This window comes from Brugia malayi (assembly GCF_000002995.4).
Source record: "Brugia malayi strain FR3 genome assembly, contig: Bm_v4_Chr3_scaffold_001, whole genome shotgun sequence".
NCBI lineage: Eukaryota > Metazoa > Nematoda > Chromadorea > Rhabditida > Onchocercidae > Brugia > Brugia malayi.
The window spans coordinates 7,734,719-7,758,049 of record NW_025062477.1 but is presented as its reverse complement, the minus strand read 5'-3'; the positions used below and the strand labels follow the sequence as shown (position 1 = coordinate 7,758,049).

The window sequence follows — 23,331 nt, the reverse complement described above, 5'->3', positions numbered from 1 at the left end:
TGTGCTACATACTTAGCAAGGTTTACATTTTTTAGGAGATCCTTATTCGTTGGTTATCTTAACTGACTAAAAATTAAGTGGAATTTTTTCAAATGCTAAAATGCCGTTTCAGGCATAGAAGATTAATTTCACAGCCACTATATTAACTGGAAAAACAGGATCGGAATTTTAAAAAAAATATTTTTTCTCCCTTTCTCAAGATTCTGATTCGCCTTCCTATGTTAGCCGGAATATACACATCAATTTACAAGAATTTTTAATTTTACATTACTTCGCTATTAACAATTTTGATCACTAAAAGGAATGAAATTGAAAAAAGTCTGCTATGAAATATAATGCTGTGGGAAAAGCACAGAGAGACAGAAAAATCAAGAAGACATGGAAATGTTTTCGTAGTGTACAAGAATAAAGAAGATTTAGAGAACATATAGGAATTTTAATCCTGGTGGGCATATTTGTTCTGGAGAAATCACATTCTATTCCTCGTAGATATATATCTTCCATTACATGGTACTATCAATCAGAGCATCCCGCATGTCACTGGTTATAGCTGATGCCTCACGATCACCAAGTTTAAATAAAGATTCAATTACTGATAATTCTGTACTTGTCGTGTCGAGACCGGCAAAAGCGATCCAATCGTTAACACATAAGCCAGCAGCAACTAGGTCCGAACCCCTGCAGAGAAAATGAATATAATCTGTCCGACAATCAAACTTATCACTCATGATTTAAAAAGGCTAACACTCACTATAGTTGAGAAAGTGTGAACGGTTTGGGGACCCAGATTTTGTGTTAGAAGAGGTCGCGTGTAATTTCTTCCCCACATACAGCAATTAACATTTTTTCCAGAAGAATAATTTATATAAGATTTCAAATTGCTAACCTTCTCCATTATATGCACAAGTATCAAAGGATTATTCAAAAAACATCAAAGGATCTTCAACATAAAATACAAGGAACAAGATGTCTCAATCATGCAGGATTGAAACTATTGTTTTTATAATTGACTAACACCGTACTGCTATATTGTACTATTGTAGCTGATGTTTTTTTTTTTTTTTTCTTTTTAACTACCTCATACAAGTAAAATACTAAGGGTGGGTAAACTGCATGAAAAATATATTTAAAAATATGTTAGAAATCAAATGACCAGGAGATAGTGGTGGTATGCCATAACTTACAGAAGCACAATTAATTTTTAAAAAATGAAGCCAGATTCATAAAGAACAGAAGCAATTACCTGTTGACGGTGCCTGCGACAACTGGGACCTGAATTAAAGCAGCTAACTCACGCTGTGTTTGAGGAGAAGTTTTTGCTTCAACAAGAGCACCTTGGGAGCTAAGAACAGCATATGAACCAACCTGGAAATGACACAAAGATATGGAAACTATAAATTATGAGGATAACAGAAAGTTGATATTGCAAAAGTCTGTAACAAAAATTTTCCGATTATATAAATACAAAATCATTCGCTGATGAGTAACTTACTAAAGCATGGCTGCCCAAACTCATTCTAAAAACTTCCACCTGTAAGACTTCCTCCAGAGCCTGAAATTGTAAAGAAGTTAAAGGCGATAGAGTACAGCAAAAGCCAGAACACGAACGACTGAAAAAGATACAAGATCAAGAAATACCAAGTATATGTAATGGAAACAATTTTCAAAATATCAGCTTTATTTCTTTTACTTTTTCCAGAAACATACCTTTAAAAAAAAAAAAAAAAAGAACTTTACAATAAAAAAAGGCTATATATAAAAATATATATAATAAAAAAGGTTACAGTTAAACCACAATATGCAGTACCATACCCCATCATTGCAGCTTGATAATGCCAGAAAGAATACATAGGCTTGAATTTCATTTTTTAAGTTTTTTTAAAATTTTTTTAAGGAAGTTCTTAGAAATTTAGGAAGGCAATTTAGGAATTTAAAACACAAGTTTAGAAAGCAGTGGTACCTTTTCAGTTTCCTTACTGATTTCAGGATGTACCAGTGCAACATAATCATTACACGCAATCACATTTCCCAGCGCAGATAGTTTTTCATCTATTCTTCTTATATTCACAGTGTCGGGTAAACTGCAAACAGTGATATTTTATAAACTTTTGTAAGCTTTCTGATGAAAATATTAACCTGTTCCTGAGATGTTGCAATTCTTGATCAGTTGTATCGTTCGGCACCAACAATCCTTTTCTGTTACCAACTGTTATCCGTCCAACAATTCGAGTTCCAGCAATGGAGCAATGAATCACTGGGATTATATCAGCCAGCTCACCTTCCACCACACTGAAAGAATTCCGTCCTTAAAAGTCAAAGTATGTAGCTGAATAACCGATTTGCTTTGATAAGTGATTATTAAAAAAATGGAACTTATTCAGTCTGCAACACGAGAAATCATCATCGTCTTTAATATATTGTCCTCAACCTTAAGCTACAATATTACTTGTCCGTAAGAAAATATCGAAAAAATCCTCCAAAAACTGCGTCCAGATGAATATTAAAAGTAAAACCACACCAAAGACATAAATTGCTCATAAATATACATATAACATTGTCAGAAGGAGTAAAAAAAGCTAAGGCGCAATAAGCTAAAAAACAAAAGTGTCGACTAATCGAGAACAAGCAATTATTTAACCTGTAAAAACTTTCTGATGCAGCAATTCCAACCAAACAATAACTGTTAGTTAGCTTGCAAAAAACACCGACTTCATTACTTGCTTCGAACTGACAACGAATAGCCATAATTTGCGCTAGTAAATATTCAAAAAAAAAAAAAAACACACACAAAAGTGAAACCTGCAAAAATGTTGAAAAACAAAAGTGAAACCTGCAAAAATGTTGAAAAACAAAAGTGAAACCTGCAAAAATGTTGAAAAACAAAAGTGAAACCTGTAAAAATGCTAAGAATTGCACACAGTGAACAGAAATGACATAAGTGATACGGTAAGAAATGATAAATAAGAGAATCACAACATAATCTTATGTTCAAAGAAAATTATCGATGACATGATTTTCATCTAAAATCATGAGATCTAAAATCATCCCTCAGGAGCAAACACAGATGTCTACTCTTGTTTACATCTCTCGATATATTCAACTAATGAATTTCTAGTGCAATAACAATCGCACGTAAAAATGGTTGAATGTGGGCTTTTCGAAAGAGAGACGCATGTAATCGTCCTATGTAACTCATCAGTTAAAGGTTATCATCACAAAACTGTAAGGTGCAATGTCAATTAAATCTTTTAATAAATGTTGAATTTTGGGCAAATAATCTATAGACGGGGACGAGAATGATAACTCCAGCTAAGACAAAAAAGGAGAAAATCAAAGTAAAAACTACACTGAAGCGCCGTACTCCCTTTACGTTACACATCATAAAAACACTCATCCATTCCTCGTATCTAACTACAACTGACAATTGCCTAAAAGAACCTAAAAACTTTGGCAGAGCAAGAAACAGTCTTTCACGAATTGTCGAGTGGCCGCCATTTACAAGTTTGTTTGAGTAGAAATGTAATTTGAATGATATTACGCTGAGGTAGTCGATGAAGGTGGTTGGGTTAGTATCGGGAGGGAAGGATAGTTGTTACAGCTTGATGGTGTGTATGAGGAATGGACACGATATTACATGCCTTGCTAATCTGCATCCACCGAGCGATGATGAGGAGGAGATGGATAGTTACATGTATCAGTGTGTTGCCCACAAGGGAGTTCAGGTAAATTCTTACCCATATTTCTTTTCCATTCTTTTTAATCAAGCAATAGTGTTGGATCTTATACGACATTTGTGTAATTAGCAGACATTTGTGTAACGCAGTGGTTCTTTCTATGCCTCTATGGAATATGCAAGTTGATCATCTGATTTAAACACGTACGAGTTTCTAACAGCAATTAATATTGATCGTAGGTCATAAAGCTAGTTGGACTTGGTGAGTATGTTCAGTTTTTTTTTTCCGTTTTGTCTAATTATACTGAGGGTTGAATGGGTAGTTTTTGTTTTAGTTTTACGGTACTTCAGCTGTACAGTGAGGCATGTGGCCTTCCGCTTTATCGACGCGAAATACGAGGAAGACCGATAAAAACGGGTATTTTTTATGAAGAGGAAAATAATGATGAAGTGGAGGATCTATATGAGTTGCTTGCGTTCATTAAGCAAAAACATCCTGATATTGAGGGTATATTCGCTTATCTTAGTAGATCTTCTTTTTTTTTTTTTTTGAAAGAAAGACTGACGAATCGGAGTTTTTAAAAATTCAGTGAACTGGCCGTTTTGAGTTTTAGAGTGCTCTTCACATAAAACTGTTTGCTCAGGAATGTGGTCAGATACTGAGTGCATTGTTACTGACTTAGTAAATTTGTATAACTTCCCGAAATGCCTTCAGAGTTCCTCCTTTCCGAAGATTTGCCTTGAAATATTATCGTCGTATTCACTAATAATTGCATTTCCTTCTCCACTTATTCAAAAGTTTCTGATTTAATCAAGCCTGCCGTCAGCTCTTACGTTTTATTGTTATCGACTTCTAACCATCAGAAGTGTTTTCCATTCGTCATTTGCTAGCAGAATATTGTTCCAACTTAAATTTTGTATTGTCACGTTTGATTTGCAGTTAACTTTGCTCATAAGTTTATAGGTCTCTGAAGTTTTACAGCTGTTTCGAGCGGTGCTATCCTAAGTAGCTACCAGAAAAATCGTATTCAAAATGTATGCAGAAGATTGAATTTGGAGCCATTAACTTACTTGTGGAACGCAGATCAAGCAGTTCTGTTCGATGAAATCATTTCGTCTGGGATTGAAGCAATTATTGTTAAAGTGGCTGCACTGGGTCTATCGACAAGGCATCTTGGGAAATCTTTACGCGAGGTATATCTTTTCAGAGAGAGCTAGTGCATAGTCGTAATGATATATGAACATTCATGTGCTGAATCTGTAATTTGGGATTTTATTTTTTGAGATGAAAAACCTTCTGCTGGATCTCAGTAGCCGATACGGTGTTCATATATGTGGCGAGGGAGGTGAATATGAGACGTTCGTTGTGAATTGCCCATTTTTTACGAAGCGGATTGTTGTAGACGAAACAAAAATTGTGGAACATTCTGTAAATGATTTTGCCGCTGTGGCTTATCTTTCTCTTTCCAAATTACATCTTGAAAATAAATGACTTCAAATTCCTTGCTTGTTTCGGAAGAATTACAGTACTGATACACTTTAAATTAAACTTTTTGCTATATTGATACATTCTAAATTAGATTTATCAGTCCCATTAATTTCGTTTGTTTTTAAGTTGAATAAATTTTTCTCACATGAATATGACTATCACATAAGAAGTTCCAAACATTTTCAAAATTTTGTGGAGTGGCACAATCATACTATTTAGTTATATTAAACTTTCACTTTCTTTTTTGCATAAAATGTAAAGGCAAAAAATGCATAAAATATAAAAGCAGCGTTTTATTAGTTAATTTCAAACTGTAGCACCTTTAAGCTGTTCTTATGACATATATGTGAATCATTTCATTTCATGTTTAGGAATGTGAAGGGATTTTATTAGTAAAATACTAAAAATAGAATATAGTAGAGATATAAATTTTTGTTTTATGAGGAAAGTTACGACCAGAACAAAAACATGAGGATTTGTTTTTTATATATATATATATATATATATATATATATATATATATATAAGAAGAATATATCCAATGTACAAGGCATGGAACAGTGAAAGACTTCTAAGTAATACCAAATATTATGAACATTTGGATCGAACCACGGCGATGTATAAATCGTGTTTTCGGCATAATTATTTGAAGCGAGAAATCCTTTTATGCTAAAAATATTCAAGCCAATCACAGTGAATGCTTGCATCGTGATATGCGGTTTAATTCAACCACATAATCTTTGTGGAAGTGTTTTTCAACTTCATATTCTTTTTCTAGTGTTAAGTATGTAGCGAGAAAGTCTATGTCGAAACACTGTATATTGTTCTTGATAAGCTCCACCACTTCCTGAAAAGCTGTCACATCACCGTCCATTTTTTGGAGATGACAAGAACCTAAACATTGCTGAATTTCATTATTTTAAGATGTTCAATATGTGCGAAGCAAATTTCTCGTGTTCTGAAATTTTTCTACTATCCACGACCTGAAAAAACTCTATACTGAAAATCAAAATGAATCCGAGCTGACCTGAGAATTCCAAAATCTTGACTTTTCTACAAGCGCAACAGTGAATCCTTCCAGTGAGCAGATATCATCTCTAAAATTTAAGCACCATATTTTCTGAAAAATTTTCCTAAAACCGAAACAAAGATAGATCAAAACAAATGTGTACCTTAAATACGCTTCTCCACCACCGAAACGAATGATACGCTTAAGATCGGCAAATCGACGACGACCGCAGTAAAGTAATGCTTTCCAATTGTGGAAGGCTCTTTCAGCCGAATTCTACAATTCAGTAATACTGCATCAATTCATTCTGATAATCCATTAGCTTTTTTTGTTGCCTTAAGGTCACAAGACTTCTGTCCTAGTAAAATATGGAAAAAACTGATAGTAATAGAAAACGAAAGCTCCTTACGAGCACTTCAGCAGAATCTTGTCAAACGCATGACACTGGTTCTACTATATTTGGACATTTCTAATGATTTTGATATTTGTGAAACAAATTTGAGGAACCTTTTCGATCTTCTGTCGCCATCGAGGGCATGCCAATGCAAAAGAAAGAAAACGCTGTGATGAAAGGAGGCCGTGTTTGGTCACTGAGTGGGCACTTCCCCATTCGTAATTACCGGCCTAGGAAAATGTGTATAAAAATAAGAGTAATTTCCTGTTCTCAAGACTCTTCGAAGCACTGTCAAGTTTATAACTATTTAACATTTCATCATAAAAAGTGTTTTCTAGTTTCATTAATTAAAAAATATTCCACCAGTTCTCAAGACCAAGCAACTTCGCAGTCCTTCAACTCAAACGGACCAGATAGCAGTTTGGCTTTATTATAATAAAAGTTTTTCTAGCGGATGATATCACCAAAGAGTCAAGAAAGATATTACAAAAAAATACAAAATTAATGTAGTGGGAAAAAAAGAAAGTGATGGACCTAGAAGCAAAAGATGAGGAACACTAGGAGACACACATGACCTCTACTTTTCTCAGTGGTAACTGCTTTGTTAGCTTTCTCATTATTACACTCTTATTCGCTGTTCAGTATAAAATCAACTTTTCATTACCTTTGACAACACATTGTGCTGAAATTTAATGAGGCAAAGCAATTCAATAAGTGTTATCCTTTATCGAATAATCGATACTACTTACCACGTTGAAAGGAATAATTAATAAGTACTAACCTCAAGCCACTTTGACTGTGCATGAGAATCGATAACATAATCCTCGTCGACAATTAAGAGTCCCTTGGCAATTGAACAAAGCAATTTTTCATTGCGCACTATCCGACCGCAAACTAAATGGGTTACCTTTTCACCGAATTCATTGCATACTGCTCCACCTAATTCCAGAACCATGGTCACCAAGGCATCTCTGTCCTACAAAAGATAAATGATGGATCTGATTTTTCCAGAACTAAAACAACGTATGAATATAAGCTCCTGTTCAAACTGCAACTGAACTCCCTAAAGAGAACTTATTTGTACACTACATACATTTTTATAACTTCTAGTTTACGTTGCTAGCGCTATTACGAAAAAATAATAATAAAATGTTGGATTTATTCAATGAGACCTACATATCGTGTAGTTGAAGTAAAACATATTGTTTTATTGGTTATGACAATTGTTTTAATTACAGCAGCGTTTCCACCTAGCTCCACTATGCTTAAATCCAAATACATATTCAAAAAAGAGTCAAATCGAAATTTAATGACAGATATCACATTTTTCAAGGACCACTGCAAATTAAATGCTAGATTAGTCCTTCTGCATAAAAAAAAAGAACCAATAATGCATCTTTCCGATTTAAAAATTATAAAAATCAGATCAAAAATAATCCTTTTCAACATTTTTATAACTTTTTTCAATACTGATCCATTAAAATCTTAGTAGCAATTGATGAAAAAAAAGAAATAAAACATAAATATCACTCATGATCAATCAAATTACCCTGTTTTATTTCCTTGATTCTGCTCTTCTCTTTTAGACAGCACAGGTGCTTCTCCATCGTTCTCTTCCTGAAAATAAAAAACAAATTCTGTTGCTTAAAGAATCTGAAGAAGTTCACTGAAGAATTTGGCTCCTGTTTTTGGTACTATCAACTTTTTCGTTACTTAATATTTTTAAGTTGTTAAGTCATCACCTATGCATTAATCAAAAGATAGCAAAAACAAAAGAATACAAAATGCTATCAAAAAATAAAAATTTGAAAAAAAATGACACCTTAGATTTAAAGAAATTACTTTTAATTTGCAAAAAACTTACTAGATCAGTATCGAAAGGGTTGAGTATCTGTGTAGCAATGCTAAAAAGCATATCGTAATTGTGGAGATCACAAACAAGTTACAATTTACCGTCAGTGATACCCATTACAGTGTGAGAGAAATGATTTGAAATGCTAAACCTCATTTCACAAAATATGTATGAACACATTTTGAAACACTGCAAAATTTTCTGATAGATAAGATAAAACAAAAGCACCAAAAGTACTAATAGAAAAGCGCGTACGGACGTGGGCTGCTTTCTCTCCATCCGTAGTATTCGGGCTCGGGTAGTTCAACACATCTTTTTTTAGTACATCGTTTTACTGAATCCATATGTACTTTTGCTTTCTCCTCTTGCTCCTAAAAAAGATAATCGAAGTTCAGTAGTGCTTCGACTAGTACTAACTTTATTTTCTAGAACAAATAAAATCAACATACGAGCTGTTTTTTTTTCTCGGCCTCTATAAATCGCATATATTGCTCTCTTTGTACAGCCAGTTTAGCCAACTTTTCAGCTATTCTTCTCCTAAAAATATTGTCCAATCCAAACTATATTTTGAAGATTTCAACTTGAAGAGCGCACCGATTTAAAAAGTCATATTAAATATAAATTTTTACAAACTTTTTCTCGTCTTTCGAAATAACTGGTTGGCAATTTTCAAAAATTGTTGTTCTAGCCTTTTTAGGACTTTCCATAGGTTCAATCGGTGAGAATGATTGAGCATTTCTCTTATTTAGCCTGATCTACAAAGTTATAAGATTACTTTTAGGAAATTAACTTAAAGATTTAATTGAATTTGAGATTTTTTGGAAGAAAAGATTGTCATGCAGAATCAAAAAAAAAAAGTTTGGACAAATTACAAGCATCACCAGCTATGTACACACCCTCAACGACTTTGACCTATTATTATCCCGCCTCAATATCTAGAATTCTCGGAAAAATTGCAGAGGAGCATTTCATGTCTTGCATATATCAATTATTACAATTATTATAGTAATAAAGCAACCCATGAAGTTTACCTGCATGCGATTATAATCATTAGCTCGCCTAATCGATGATGCCCACGGGGTATTGTTTGCATGAGCGGTTTTAACCAGTGCTTCATCAATCGCACGGTCCACTGCTGTATCATTCTGCAATTGTTAACTTCACACAAACTGCTCACTTTTGAAAGCATAAATGAACAACCAAAGCAATCAGTTTACAACTATCTAATTCTTCTAATTGAAAAAAAATTTTTTTTGCTGATTAATTTTAAGTTGAATTATTCACAATCTTTAGAGCTGAATAATGATTTTTCTCTGCTTTCCTATTTGCTTTTATCAACTTAGATCAAACAAAACAAACCATGTTAATTATATTAAGATCAAATAAAATACCAAAATTCTGCACGTTGAGGGACCTACCCATGTTTCTCTATCTGGTGAAGTACACAATGTGTTCTGCGTATTTATTTCATTAACATAACTAAATGCTTCGGTAAGATCTAAAACCGCAGCCAAATTGTTACTTGTTTGTCCCTGTGAATTTTTCTTGCCATACTGCTAGAAAAATTGCTGCATTTTTTCACCAAAAATCAAATATATTAAAATAATAGCTTCTCATAATTTCGCTTATAATTTCGGTTGAAATGATTTTTGCTAACTTCAACTGCTCAGTTTTTATTCTCAAAAAAAAAAAAAATTTCTCCATTCAGCGGAGATTTTCGTAAACTAGATAACGTTACTCATGCAGCACAAAGATAAATCAGTATCACCAACATTTGCTTCATCAAACGTATTCTGATTTAATATTTTTAACAATCGATCTTCAGATTTTCCCGTAATTTCCGCATTCTGGACTGAATTGGACTGAAATACATTCACCCCACAATATTGTGGATTTGTCGCCTTTTCGTTTTTGTTTAAAGTTTCCCGAATGAAAAGCAGCTCATTATTGCTCATTCTATCTAGCACACATAATCTATCGTTGCTTGGTTTTTGTTGCTTAGTATGCATCCATAATCGATCCTTCCGCATATAATTCTTGTAAGGTTGGTCGTGGAATAAATGTATCTGCACTGGTTGCAGTTGATTCTACAATCAAAAAATTACAATTCCGCCAACATTACCACTGAATGTTTCAAATAGTTGAAATTTTTCATTTAAAGTACCATAACAGAAATTCACTACCTGTACTATAGATTCAATAATCCAAGATGGATCCAGAACAGGTATTTGCCAACGACGTGCAGAGTTAGTGCAATCGGTTTCAGCACCTGTTATTATTTCTGTACACACATTTAACTGTTGGATTTGTCCCGAGTGATTTCTCACGCTGAAAAACATCTCAAAATAAAAGAAAACGATAATTTTGAATCACAAATTCGATGTTTGTCATTTACAGAGAAAATGATGTGCTGTACAAGCTAGACAATAAATACACTAAACAGAACATCGTAATAAATGGCAAGTGAATTATGAAAAACTAAAACATGTCAAACTCTGAGTGCAATAAAATCACGCTGAATAACATCTGCACTGATTGGTAGTAACAATCTATTCAAGTTCATAACTATATGAAAGTTTGGAATCAAAAGAAACTTACTCCGCCCCGAACTTGTATAGAATATCAGTGAAAATATCCTTCTCAGATTCAGATAACCTACTCAAACCAACAACGTGTCCATCGAAAATCTGAGAAGTTTCGAACATTTCGATGGGTCGATAAAGTGGATGTTTTTCAGCATTCATTATTACACCATTTTCAACACATTCTTGCTATAATTCGAAAAATAAAGATGAAGCGAAACAAACTGAAACCGATGAGAAGTATTCTCGATATTATAATCATCACTTCTGCACTTAACATAGCCCAATGAATACCTTTTTTTTTTCTTTGCAAATACCACAAAAGATCATTTGAAGACAAAAGTTAAACCTAAAAATCTTTTGTTCCGATATTTTTGTTGATTACATTTAAACTTGTATTGTGCACATGCACAAGAGAAATTAACAAAGATCCAAAAATTGTAAAGTGCAATCGTTCTTAAATACAAGTTTAATCTTTATTTTTGTATCAACTTCATTTCATTTTTAAGAGAAAGGCAAGTTTTACATATTTCTTCATACTAAATCTTAGCACATGTTACAATGTAATCCTAAGACTAAAAAAGAAACAAAGACAACAGCTTCTTATATTTTTAATTAAAATTGAAACCTACGCACCAGCCAAAACGACGAAACAATACTATCACAATTGAAATTTGTTGCACTGTCATTGAGAAGAAAATTGAACACTTCACATACTACATAATCAACCCAAATTTCTGTTTTTTGTTCTACCTTACCTAGAAATCATTAGCTACAATGATTTTTAAATGTTCGAAATCTTAGTGGGACTAAAACTTTTTTGGATGACTGTCCTCATACAGTATTCTATTTATTCATTAATGAACGGTTACTTATAGCAACAAAACTGAGTATAAAATTTTAGCTGCTAAACTATTGAAGATAACAAAAAAATCACCCCCGTGATTTTCGATATCAAAAAATAGTTTTTCTCGAACTTTTTCGTTTTTAACAACGATGCGAAATGACAACCCAGTGAACAATTGATGATCATCATTGTCATCTTCATCATCATTGTTTACTGATTTTCCCTCAATATTTTCCTCTGCAGAATCCAGCTCGGTATTCCTTAACATACTAGCTGCTTCATCTAGCAGTTTAGTTCCTATCTGAAATAATGATCAGCGTTGAAATCTATGACATTGCGGTTGCAAATGAAAATTAAAGCATTGTTTTTTCTAAATAAATGAAATGAATGAAGCTGAGTTGAATCGTGAAAAAAAAAAAAAAAAGACTAATTCTTAATGAATGACCTCACCTAGAAATGTTCATACTTTTACGTGTTTCAAAGTTAGACAAGAGCTGAGCAGTAAAAAAATAAGCTAATAGAAAAAACTCTAAATCAATAGTCTTACAATCCTTAAATAAGATCTAAAAATACTTCAGTAATTTTCAATATGGTTTTCATTCTCGGTTCCTCGCTACAACCAACTTCTTTCACAGTCGTAACGCCGAATCTACGTTGCAAGAGTTCAAAATTGCTCTTTTCTTGTTTGAAAATCAAATAGTTTGATTCATCCAAAACCATTTGCGCTTTGGCACAATCCAACAACCATTCAGACGTAACTACTTTAACATTACTACGTGCTTTTTCCTTGAGCTGTAAATAAAAATTTTATGAATATATGGAAAATTTTTTATATAAATAAAAATATATAGAACAAAACTTTTTATGAAATATATTTTCACTAAAAGTAACATATTTATAGCTCACTGACAAAAGATATGGTATTAATGGCTTTCATTGGAAAGGTCACAGATATTAGATGTAAGCATGTCCCTATTTTCACCAACTGAATGTTGTTTCGAATGATCTAGGTTTATCAGACACATTATGAAATGATTACCATGACCCTACTAGAAGTTTCATAATAATACATTTGATTTCGCAGTAAAAATTTTCGATACTACAAACATTGCTAGTATCTAATAAACTGCATTTGTAAGTGCTTGAAAGCTAAAAAAGACCTCTTTAATCAGCTTCCAGTCCAGTCTTTGTGGACCAACCACTACATGAGTTGTATCATTATACAGAAGTCTGTCACGCCGACCTGATCCAACTTTATTGGTAAGGCGTTTGTATTTTTTAAAATTTTCATCTTCTATTCCACACAAATAGATGATACAATTCTTAAATAGAAGTTGATTATACCATTCAAAAAATAAAGAAATAGCAATGAGGAAAGTTCATTAAAAACTGACGTTATTTAAAATTTCTCAAATATTTTTAAGAATTCCGAAAAGCCCTGCTGAAATGCTCCACTTTGCAGAAAAACAAATATTTTATATGAAAAAAGACTAAGAAATTCAAAAATGACTTTCACAAAGAAGAAATGCAAAGATAGCCTACACTCATGAAATCATTAAACCGAAGAGCATCTAAGTCGAAGAAAACAATAGGATCGACTTCCGTCGTCGTTCGTTGTGATGGCTTTACTTTTAACAAATTACTATAAAAATTATAAAATTAGAGGAAGCAAATAAATTTGAAACATTTCATATATTAACCAATAAGAATCTTTTGGCTATTCAAGGCAACGCGCTTATCAATATAAAACTCTTACAACTGGATTTGAGCTTTCTGAAAAAGATTTTGGGATAATAAATATCAAGTCAATTAGTGACTATCTGAAGGCAGCCTTTCTTAAAATAATCCGAGTTGTTGCGAATAATTATTTTTTATTTATCATCTTCATCTCTTTATAAAGATAAAATTGCTTGCAAATAACAGAAAAGAACCTTTCGGTGACAATTGGTTTACTTAATTCCGTCTCGCTATTTTCACTTTTCGCTAAATGCATATCTGAAATAGCGTTTGACGGTAGTCCATTATCTTTCGATAAATCTACAATCTCTTTAATCTCTTATCATCTCTTTAAATGTGAAGTTTTTTGTCTCTCATCCCATTAAATGAAACCATAATGATATCTCAAACTATTTTTAGAATTGCTTGTTTGCAGAAAAGGATCATACGTTTGCATATAGACAGATCTTAATCGAAGCATCAGATAAAGCACAGCAGGAGAGGCTCACTAGTTTTCAGACAACGATCCTAGGATAAGGACAGCAACTCTAACTCCAAATTTGGGCAAATATAGCTCGTAGACAAAGTCTTGTAAAGAGAGACAGAGGACATTCTAACTAAACAGTTGCTATCCAAGACTATGAATTTTAGGAGTACAAGGTGAGCTAGTTCAGCATACACTGTGTCTCACATATAAAAAATTCACTGGCTTATACCACACCTGTCAAAGCATTTGCAGCAAACATAGATATGGTACTCAAACTCTCGCTCGCCAAACCAAGTCATATGATAATGACATATACAGGATAGTTCGTTCTATGGAGAGTAAGATAAAACTAGAATTAACTCGGAGAAACTTTTTTTCTTCACAAAACAATTGAGTTATGTTACTGATAACACTGCCCAAATTACAACGAAATTTTCTATAGTTGTTATTTCATAATGGCATTGTTTCTCACTAAAAAGAAGCTTGATAGAAAAACTAAGCGTTTACCCATTGTTTCCTTCTGATCAGCTGAGCAACGAATGACACTAATTTCTAGATTTGTAAATGGTTGAAACTGCGTAAATTGTGAAGTTCGTGGAGTACTACATTCAATTGCGGAATTGATCCTGGTTTCATAGAGCCTTTCAGGAAGACGATATCCCTAAATTTGTTCTAAAAAATAATAGGAATGGTGGCTGCCATTGGTAACAACCTTAACGAATTCCAATAAAAGATGTGAAGACGAAAAAAGAATTCTGGTGTTTCCCAATTTCCTCAAGACCATACCTTCTCCAAACTTTTTGTAATCCATCGCAAACGAACAATCTTGATCTGATTCCAACCCCATTTTCGAGCAATCTTATATTTCTCACCCGAATTTAAGTCAGTCACTAAATGAGTGCAATGATTTCTTTTCATATTTCCTGTATAGACACCACCATTTTTTCCAATAAGATGTGAAAGAGTTGAACGATCTTGAGGAGCCAAACCTGAGCAGCTTATGACCTGAAATTGATTATGTCCAATATGTTCAATTTTTTGTAAATCAGATATTATAATCGGATATCATTCAAGTATTTGCGCTATACTGCATTTTCACTTTATGCTGACACTGATAATTAAGCATTATTGTATTTGAATTTGTATTCAAAATAAAATAAAATCACCCAGCGACAGCTAAAAACATTGGACTTACACATTTAGCGAAAATTTGGAGTTTGTGTTCTCCGATAAATTGTTCATCAGTGTATTTCCTTTCATTAAATGCTTTCGCACTTTTCCATGCAGTAAATATCCAGCTGACCGACAGCACTGGAACTGCATAATCTACAGCAGTCTAAAAAATATTTTAATATATCATAAAATTTTTTGCTTCAAGATAATGCATATTTGGGATTAGTTTGCCACTTGGTTGTGTCTATAATCAACCCAATTATCGAAGAAAGAAACTAAACGATAAAAACACTCTTTTTTATTTCTGGTCTTCTAAAATAACAAATTAGAGTCGAAAAATATAATGAACCAACAACAAATTTTTTAGATTTTGTATCCTGAGAATCAGCAACTAGATGGGTGACTTTTTTTGTGAAAGCTTTAGAAATCGTTCCACCCATCATCTTCACAAGCGAAATTTGATGTTTCTGAAACACATACAAATTGAATTTGGAAAAATGAAGCATTTAACAATTCTGTTATTTAGTTAAAACTGTTACTCAATTCTTTCTTCAAGTTTATAATTACGTGCATTAATGAACAAAAAGGAAAATAGAAACTACATATAGGAAAGAAAATAGAATTACAGAAACAGAAAGTGAACCCGTATTTTCATCTCGATTCCACTAAAGCACACAATGGAATCCTGCAAAGTTGTAGACCAAACAGGAGAGTGCCGTTTTGGAAGACGCTCTTTTTTTTTCAGACATGTTATGAGTGCTAATGTTCCGTATACCCTGATTTGTTTAATTATTATTCTATAAGATGAAAAAATTTCATGGATGCTGTCAGTTTTAAACATTACAAAAAATTCAAGGCCTTATGACTAAAGCTTTAAGAATATTTTATTAACGTAAAATCTATAAATCATCTCAGAAAATTAACTAATTCATGGAGGAATACCTGCACTTCAAAGAAATCAAACGGCTAAACACTTTGCCCCTGAAAATAGGCAGCACGTAGAAATCGTCACATTCGAATTTTCGTTCTAAACAATCTTTGCTTGTGATCCATTTCGGATTCAGTGATTTTTTCTTCAGCATCTTTAATGATATTAAATTTATGTCTCATAAAGTATTTCATGAAGATAACTTCATGAAAAAAAGGAATTAAAAAAGCCTCTTTAAAGCGAAAAAATTCTTGTAGAATAGTGTAATTTGTATTACCAGAGACTGTTTTGAGAAAATCGTTTTAATAACAGTACTAGATTCTCGCTTCCTGATCCTAGTGATTATTTGTGCTAACAGAACAAAAAATAATCAAAGTGAATCAATAAAAGAGTGAAATCAAATAAAATAGTTCTGATCCTGTATGAAGGTGAAAATTAGTAGATAATGTTATGATTGGTTGTCATGACCAGTCGCAATTAACTGTTGTCTCGCTCACTTGTCCGATAACTTACTGTTTATACATGCAAACGAAATAGCCTGGAGTTACCTCTCAAGCTACACAAATATTTCATCAAAAAAGTAAAGAACGAGACAGTGGAAGCAAGGAATTTGAAACAAACCTGGAAAAGATTCTCCTGATGAATGAGTTCATCGGAACATGGGGAACCGGCAACAGCTTCACCAACATCAGCTTTCAGCATCCACAGCCGGTATTTTCCCATCATTTCGATATTTTCACTCGAATGATTCTTTCTGCACGTTGTTTCCGGATGCATCTTCATCAGTCACAAAATTTGACTATACTTCCTTCAACTCACGAATTTAAGTGCAACAATAGGAAAGCAAAGTGGCCACTCACTGTCACTGCAAATCACTCGTCACGTCCGGACTTACCCACCTGCTAAGAAAACCAATGAACCGCCAATTCGGACAACGTGCGCTCGAATTATGTGAAGACGGTGCGAGTATTTCATATTACGGTAGGAGTGTCACTAGGCTATAAGTCTACTTCCGAAGTCTTAGGACCTCGTTTCGAGGTGAAGGTTGTGTGAAGAACTGGTGGGGAAACTTGCTTTAACGCCGTGCATATTCTAATGAAGCTGATTAAATTGTCATGTATTCAACTTCTAGTTCCCGCTGAACTACCAATTCTCCCGTCATTTGCGTCCTTCATGCCACTCTTTTAAAAACTTGCGTGAATTGCAGCTTGATGATATGCACTTAATAAGACATTTCTTTACCTTTTATTTATTTGAAATTGCAGGTTGAAAAGCGTCGTTATTGAGTGCTTTCTTCAAACTTGCTCCAAAAACGTCACCTTGCATGGAGAATGCAGTTACAGAAGTGACTGTTGTTAGTGGCGTGTCGGAGAGCAAATCTCTAAAGAATTTTGAAACATATTTTGCGAATTTCAGCCTTACATCAACGAAAATTAAACTCTGTAGGTTATTTTAATTTTATTGATGGTTAAGTAAGGCTTGTAATGGGAAGCATTGTGATACAAAAGTTTATAGTTTGATTAATGGTTAGGCTAATGAAATGGATTGGTAACTTATTCTGATGTTTGGCAATGTTTAATATGAAGCTACAGCAACACTATGTGGTTTGTCATGGAATTAATGTTTCGTTAAAAAAATTTATATTCATTGACTTTTAGTTGCTTTAGTTAACTAGTTTCCTTCTTTCACCTCATTATTATCTTCAAAATGATTATATAGTTGCTTATGAGTTCATCATTCCTATGATTACTGAGTGCGTCGCAAAGGGATTACGTAGTTTTTTAGTATATGTTGAGTAAAGTCATACCGTAGGATAAAATGCTCCAAAACATATTTTGTTTTTGTTTCATATTCGAAGTATTTGCTCTTCCTGAAGTGATTTCTGAATTTTACTCCATTTTTTATCAGAATTAGTATATAAGTGTGTGTGTGTGTGTGTGTCTCGGATTCGATTTAATTCGACTGCTAACGTCAATTTTTTATTTTTTTTTAATTGAAGCTCTGAGATTTGGGCTAATCATATTAATCAGTTACACAATCTACATCTGCTTTGTGCTAACACTAGATAAAAGTTTCATGTGATCTAGTCGGAAAGTAATATATCTATTTTCTTAGCAGTTGTTCGAGAATTCTTATTAGGCATTTGTTCTCATAAACCGCAAGCAGAAAAGGCTCTCAGAATTGTGACATATCCTTCTTTGTGTGTCCTCGCGCAAGATTTTATCTGTCATTTTTTCAAGTGTTTTGATCAACTGCGTTATTGTTTGTTAGCTCTGTTTTTTTAATAATAGCAAAAAAGAAAAAAAAAAAATAGGAGGGAAACTATTTCCGGTTATCTTTCTTCGCGAAGTAAGTACGTCATATTTCATTCAATTATTTCAGTGACGGAACATCTGCCAAACAGTCATGACTGCAGTAACTAATTGAGATGCTTGAACATAAGTTGTTCTGCTATCAAGATGTTAGACTAATAATTTTATATACACTTATTTATTCATTTCATTTGTTTCCTATCAGAAACCGCTTTCGTAGCCTTACTGGGAGGAAATGGTGACTTACTATTTTTTGTCTCCATATATTAGAAACTGTTTCAGTGAGCGCATTTGCACTCGGATCATTTTTCGGCTGTGCTTTACGATCCTCATACCAGCACACTAAAGGTCAACAACTGAGAAACATTCGGAGTGGATTTGCACTTGGAGTACGTGCACTCGGTATCGCCACGATTTTGTCGGTATCCGGTGTTGGTTTATTTATTGTATCTGTATCCGCAGCACTCCAAGTTGATTCCCCGCAACAGTTTGGCCACAAGATGGTCAGTTTGTGTGGCAACCGTTTCCGTATTAACAGAGGAGAAAGTGTTACTACGTTTTCTGAGGTATTTCGGTTTTCCGGAATAATATTTAATTGTTATTATTACTAACTTGTTAATGCCAGATTTTTGTACTACTCGTCAAATATGTTGAACAAGGCTTTTGTAATCCCAAATCCCATACCATTTTTACGATGAAGAAGGCAGACACTTTTTCCATTGCAAATAAATAAAAATCAGTTAGGTAGTTAGAGAAAAAGGGACTAGGAAAAAAGACGCAGGAAGGATACAAGGAGATAAAAGCATGTCAACCAGGTTACAACCTCCTATGCGTAGCATGTTCTGTGGTTGAGTTACGTTTTCGGTCCTTAATGGTTTTTGTGTCACTGAAGCGCAGATCTTATTCACCTTTCTTTTAGTATTGTCATCATTTTGCCATGATTACACCCGATCATGATGATGAAAGAGAATATAGTTGAGTCTGAGTAGATCTAGAAGTTGGTAGTAATGCTTTCTTTTTTCTATTTCTGAGAAATGCAGTAGTATTGAATATCGGTTTTACAAACATTTAGATCTCCCAAAATTTTTTTTAGTGTTGTCATTTATTTCTTTTCTGGAAGTACGACTGGAGAAATTTGTATCCAGATATACGCAGTTTTTCGAATTAGAATCCAAATTTTAATCTAGATGCCCACAACCGCTTATCTTTTTCAAATCATGCCACATTACAAACTCCCCATCTGGTTATATAATAGCAGCGAAGCTACTTGGAAAACTTTTTCACTTTATTTCTGTTGGCCAAATTCCACTTATAAGTTTGTGCAATGCATTATGCAGATAACTGATATTTAGATTTCTGTATCCGTTAAACACTTCCACGATGGCACATTGCCAAACACTGAGACATCCTGTATGAAGTTTGTGACACATCCGTCTATAGTTAGCATATAATTAGGTTACTGGCGTTTAAGATCATCTGGTTTTAACTGATTAACAGATTGCTTTTCCTTAGCTTGTTAAGATTTTGGAATGTACTACGTCTTGTTTCGATATTAAGCAGCTGTTATCATTCATCATTACGATAAAGTGTTCTTCGGTCAAACCCCCGTGGAAATCTTTGATTTAAGTCAATTTTTTTTTTTCATTTCAGATTCTCGAAACGGCAAATAATTCCACGGAAGAAAATTAAAGATCTTCGAATCCCACCACTCGAATGATCCTTGCATTTTTTGGTTTCTGCATTCTTACAGTTTTATTACTGCTTTCGCTCTTATTTGATCGCGCAAAACGACGGAGTTTACCAAGATGTCAGCGGGCATTGCTAGTTATTGCTCATCCTGACGATGAAACGATGTTTTTTACTCCGACTCTTCATGGCTTGCGACTTTCTGGATCAAATATTTATATGCTTTGCATTTCTACGGGTAATTCCAATGGTCTGGGTGTAAAACGTAAATACGAGTTGGCTAGCGCTTTCATTGTTCATGGATTATCACTTGATAATCTGACTATTCTAAACTATGATAATTTCCAAGATGGATTCATCCAGTGGTCTAAAGAAGAGTTGGCCAAGGTCATCTTGAGACATATGCAAATGCTGGATGTGGACTTAGTAATTACCTTTGATGAAGGTGGTGTTAGTGCTCATCCTAATCATATTGGATGCTTTCGAGCGCTGCAGTATCTTTATACAAATGGTTTGATTCCAGCTGGAGTACAGGTAATCCTTTTATTCTTGGAATCAAATGGCGGTTTATTGGAGCAGATACAATCTAAATAAAACATGATAAATCCATATCAACTGGAATTCTAAAAATACTTGAGAGTACTTAAAGTGAAGAAGGAATTATGTTAGCATTCACTATTACTATTCGGGAAAAAAATTATCTTACTTAAACGGAATGATTTAAACCTTTTTTTGCAAGAGAACACATTTCGTTGGTTATCCATTCCAAATAATGGTAAGGTAATAAAAAAATATCGCTATTTGACAATGTTTTTTCTAGATTTTTGTATTGGAAAGTGTATCGTTCTGGAGGAAGTATGTGATACTTTTGGATGCTCTGATCAGTTCCTTCCACTCTACATTTCTGTATATCTCTTCACCGCTATTGTACATCACTGCCTGGCGAGCTATGTGGGCACATCGTTCTCAGTTGGTGTGGTTTCGCTGTCTATATATGCTGTTCAGCCGTTATGTTCTTATTAATACACTGAAGAGGATACATGCACAACCAAGATATCCTGTACTTAAGAAGAAATCGCATCTTCACTGTTGATGTTTCTCGTGCTTTCGAAAGTCTATGCACTAATTTTATTTTAACTGATGAGCAAAGATGGTGCCTTTTTATTATGTTAATGAATTGTCGATATCTTTTCATGGTGATGGTTCTTTATGGTTTTGAGTAAATCTATTTCTTTTTAAAATTACGAGGAAATTGTTGAGATTGCTTTATTGACTCGAAATGACTCGGTAGGTGAGGAAAAGGGAAGTTTTTTGAATTCTAATAACAAAAGTTTGAGAATATTTTTCTATCGAATGGAACTAAAATTATAGTACTCTTAAGATATTTGAAATTCCTGAAAATACATTTCACGAATACATAGATTAACTGACAAAATAATAGTAATTGAAAATTTTTCAATTTGAAATGTAATTTTTGTCTTGCTTTTTTTTCTCGGTGCTTCTGGAGTTTATGAAAGTGAATGAGTGTATATGAAATGTTATTTTTCACACAGAATCTTTCACGCACTTTTTGAATTGTTCTGTTAATAATTTGTAACTCATATATCAATTTTTCATACCTAATTGTGTGTCACACACGCTATCAGATCTCCCTTTCCTCTAACATTTATATGCTCCTAAACGATTTTGCGCCCATATATAAAAGACATTTTTATAAATGAAAAAGGAAGATTTGGTAATGAACCAGACATGAATTAGTTCGTGATCACTTAGGACAGTAAGTAGTGCAGACAGATGTAATATATAGTGGTGGAAGAAAGTACTTAAATTCTAGGTTTCTGCAAGAATATATTTTCAAACCCTCCTTTTGTGTGATAAAAATTCTCGAAAATCTCGCGATGTATATACGTGTCTTCTCTAGTGTACAATAGAAATTCTTAAGACCAGAGAAGGAACTCAATAATATGTGAGGAATGCCTAAGAATTCATTTAAGGATATTATTGCTGCTGCAAACCGTTTCCTAGCAAAAGGGGAAAATCATCTAGTCAGAGAATAAGCCTTAACAAATCATAGTAGCAGTGCAAACAGAGCAACCCGGTTTTTATAATTTAACCATTTCATTAAGCAGCTCGGGTATATAACGAAATATTAGCTCTAATAACGACACAATGCGGCCATAGTTACGTAATGACGAGATTTATGTAGCAGATTTATCGCTACTTTTTTTTGGGTGAGACTCTGACTTAGAGGCTTCGCACCACTAATCTCTTGGCCAAGCACATGAACCAAATGTCTGCACCTGCAGTTCCTCTTATACAGAATTATTACCGTGGCAACTGTTACGGAAGTATTATTTGCATTACTCTCTTGAAAAGACTGGAAAGGACTTGAATAATCAGGCATTTTATAATTCGGCACTTTTCTTCCACTGTTTTTTTAAATAACAAAACTAACCTATTTCAGTATGATATAAAATAGCCCATATTCCTCCTTAGTGGTGGATGGATAATCCAACATTTGGTGAATTTTGTTTGTAATTTTATTTTTTGATAGGGACAGTGGACACCGAAATATCGCTATGTGACAGGCTCGTTTTATTCATTTCTGTAACAACTTTTCTGACACCCCTTCCTAAGAAATTGAAAAGGATCAATATGTCATGTTTTCGTAGTTTATATTTCTACTGGAAATCAAGATCAAATGAGCTTTTACCCTTTTACTCTACGAGAGGTTTCCATCATATCCAAGCTAGCTTGGGTTAGTGGCTTAATTTAATATATTAATGAAAGTGGCATTTCAGTGCTGTATTTGTATATATATATATAGATAAAAAACCATATGCCATACCTCCCATGATTTGTTACAAAGTCAGATTAGAGTTAAACTCAGCAATCTTCTTTCCAGACTATTTTCTAAGGCCGTCCACTTAGCTATAGTTTCATTTAATTCAGGCGACCACAGTGTAAACCTAGAATTTTGAGGAATGAAGTGTTACTGCGAAGTTGAGTGCTTTATTTGCTTAATGCTTACCTTGCAGTTATAGTATGAAGCATAAAACGGACAATCTTAAACTGATAACAATATTACAAATGATAATATAACTCTACCACTAAGCTATTTCTAAAGAGGTTTTGCTAATCGAAAAGATATAAAAATGTCTAATAATATGAATATTCTTTCAC

The 23,331-nt window shown here is 33.6% G+C and overlaps 5 protein-coding genes across 5 annotated transcripts; 3 read left to right on the top strand and 2 right to left on the bottom strand.

Moving 5' to 3' along the window:
- Nucleotides 1-503: 503 nt before the first annotated feature.
- Bma-eif-6 (Uncharacterized protein) lies at nucleotides 504-2,745 on the bottom strand (the record flags this gene model as incomplete). The annotated part of the gene is made up of 6 exons (XM_001901118.2): nucleotides 504-678; nucleotides 1,244-1,365; nucleotides 1,493-1,552; nucleotides 1,961-2,081; nucleotides 2,137-2,289; nucleotides 2,639-2,745. The coding sequence occupies 6 exons, from the start codon at nucleotides 2,743-2,745 to the stop codon at nucleotides 504-506; spliced, it is 738 nt and encodes a 245-aa protein (XP_001901153.1).
- An 806-nt stretch (nucleotides 2,746-3,551) lies between these two features.
- Nucleotides 3,552-5,165, top strand: Bm3081 (Uncharacterized protein; the record flags this gene model as incomplete). The annotated part of the gene is made up of 4 exons (XM_001901117.2): nucleotides 3,552-3,722; nucleotides 4,025-4,181; nucleotides 4,656-4,867; nucleotides 4,959-5,165. The coding sequence occupies 4 exons, from the start codon at nucleotides 3,552-3,554 to the stop codon at nucleotides 5,163-5,165; spliced, it is 747 nt and encodes a 248-aa protein (XP_001901152.1).
- A 685-nt stretch (nucleotides 5,166-5,850) lies between these two features.
- Nucleotides 5,851-16,927, bottom strand: Bma-mus-101 (Uncharacterized protein; the record flags this gene model as incomplete). Its single annotated transcript, XM_043080345.1, has 29 exons — nucleotides 5,851-6,009; nucleotides 6,190-6,259; nucleotides 6,335-6,447; nucleotides 6,679-6,795; nucleotides 7,347-7,541; nucleotides 7,742-7,829; nucleotides 8,115-8,182; nucleotides 8,430-8,469; nucleotides 8,673-8,788; nucleotides 8,867-8,954; nucleotides 9,051-9,172; nucleotides 9,449-9,562; nucleotides 9,836-9,973; nucleotides 10,190-10,504; nucleotides 10,601-10,745; nucleotides 11,016-11,188; nucleotides 11,636-11,757; nucleotides 11,937-12,147; nucleotides 12,420-12,638; nucleotides 13,007-13,168; nucleotides 13,389-13,488; nucleotides 13,778-13,841; nucleotides 14,557-14,710; nucleotides 14,836-15,054; nucleotides 15,245-15,385; nucleotides 15,576-15,689; nucleotides 15,866-15,998; nucleotides 16,165-16,304; nucleotides 16,772-16,927. The coding sequence occupies 29 exons, from the start codon at nucleotides 16,925-16,927 to the stop codon at nucleotides 5,851-5,853; spliced, it is 3,996 nt and encodes a 1,331-aa protein (XP_042936279.1).
- A 547-nt stretch (nucleotides 16,928-17,474) lies between these two features.
- On the top strand, nucleotides 17,475-20,151 carry Bm3677 (Uncharacterized protein; the record flags this gene model as incomplete). The annotated part of the gene is made up of 3 exons (XM_043080344.1): nucleotides 17,475-17,592; nucleotides 18,745-19,028; nucleotides 20,113-20,151. 3 exons carry the CDS (start codon nucleotides 17,475-17,477, stop codon nucleotides 20,149-20,151), a joined length of 441 nt encoding a protein of 146 aa, XP_042936278.1.
- Nucleotides 20,152-20,175: 24 nt separating this feature from the next.
- On the top strand, nucleotides 20,176-21,241 carry Bm6741 (Uncharacterized protein; the record flags this gene model as incomplete). The annotated part of the gene is made up of 2 exons (XM_001901113.2): nucleotides 20,176-20,682; nucleotides 20,969-21,241. 2 exons carry the CDS (start codon nucleotides 20,176-20,178, stop codon nucleotides 21,239-21,241), a joined length of 780 nt encoding a protein of 259 aa, XP_001901148.2.
- Between the last annotated feature and the right edge of the window lie 2,090 nt (nucleotides 21,242-23,331).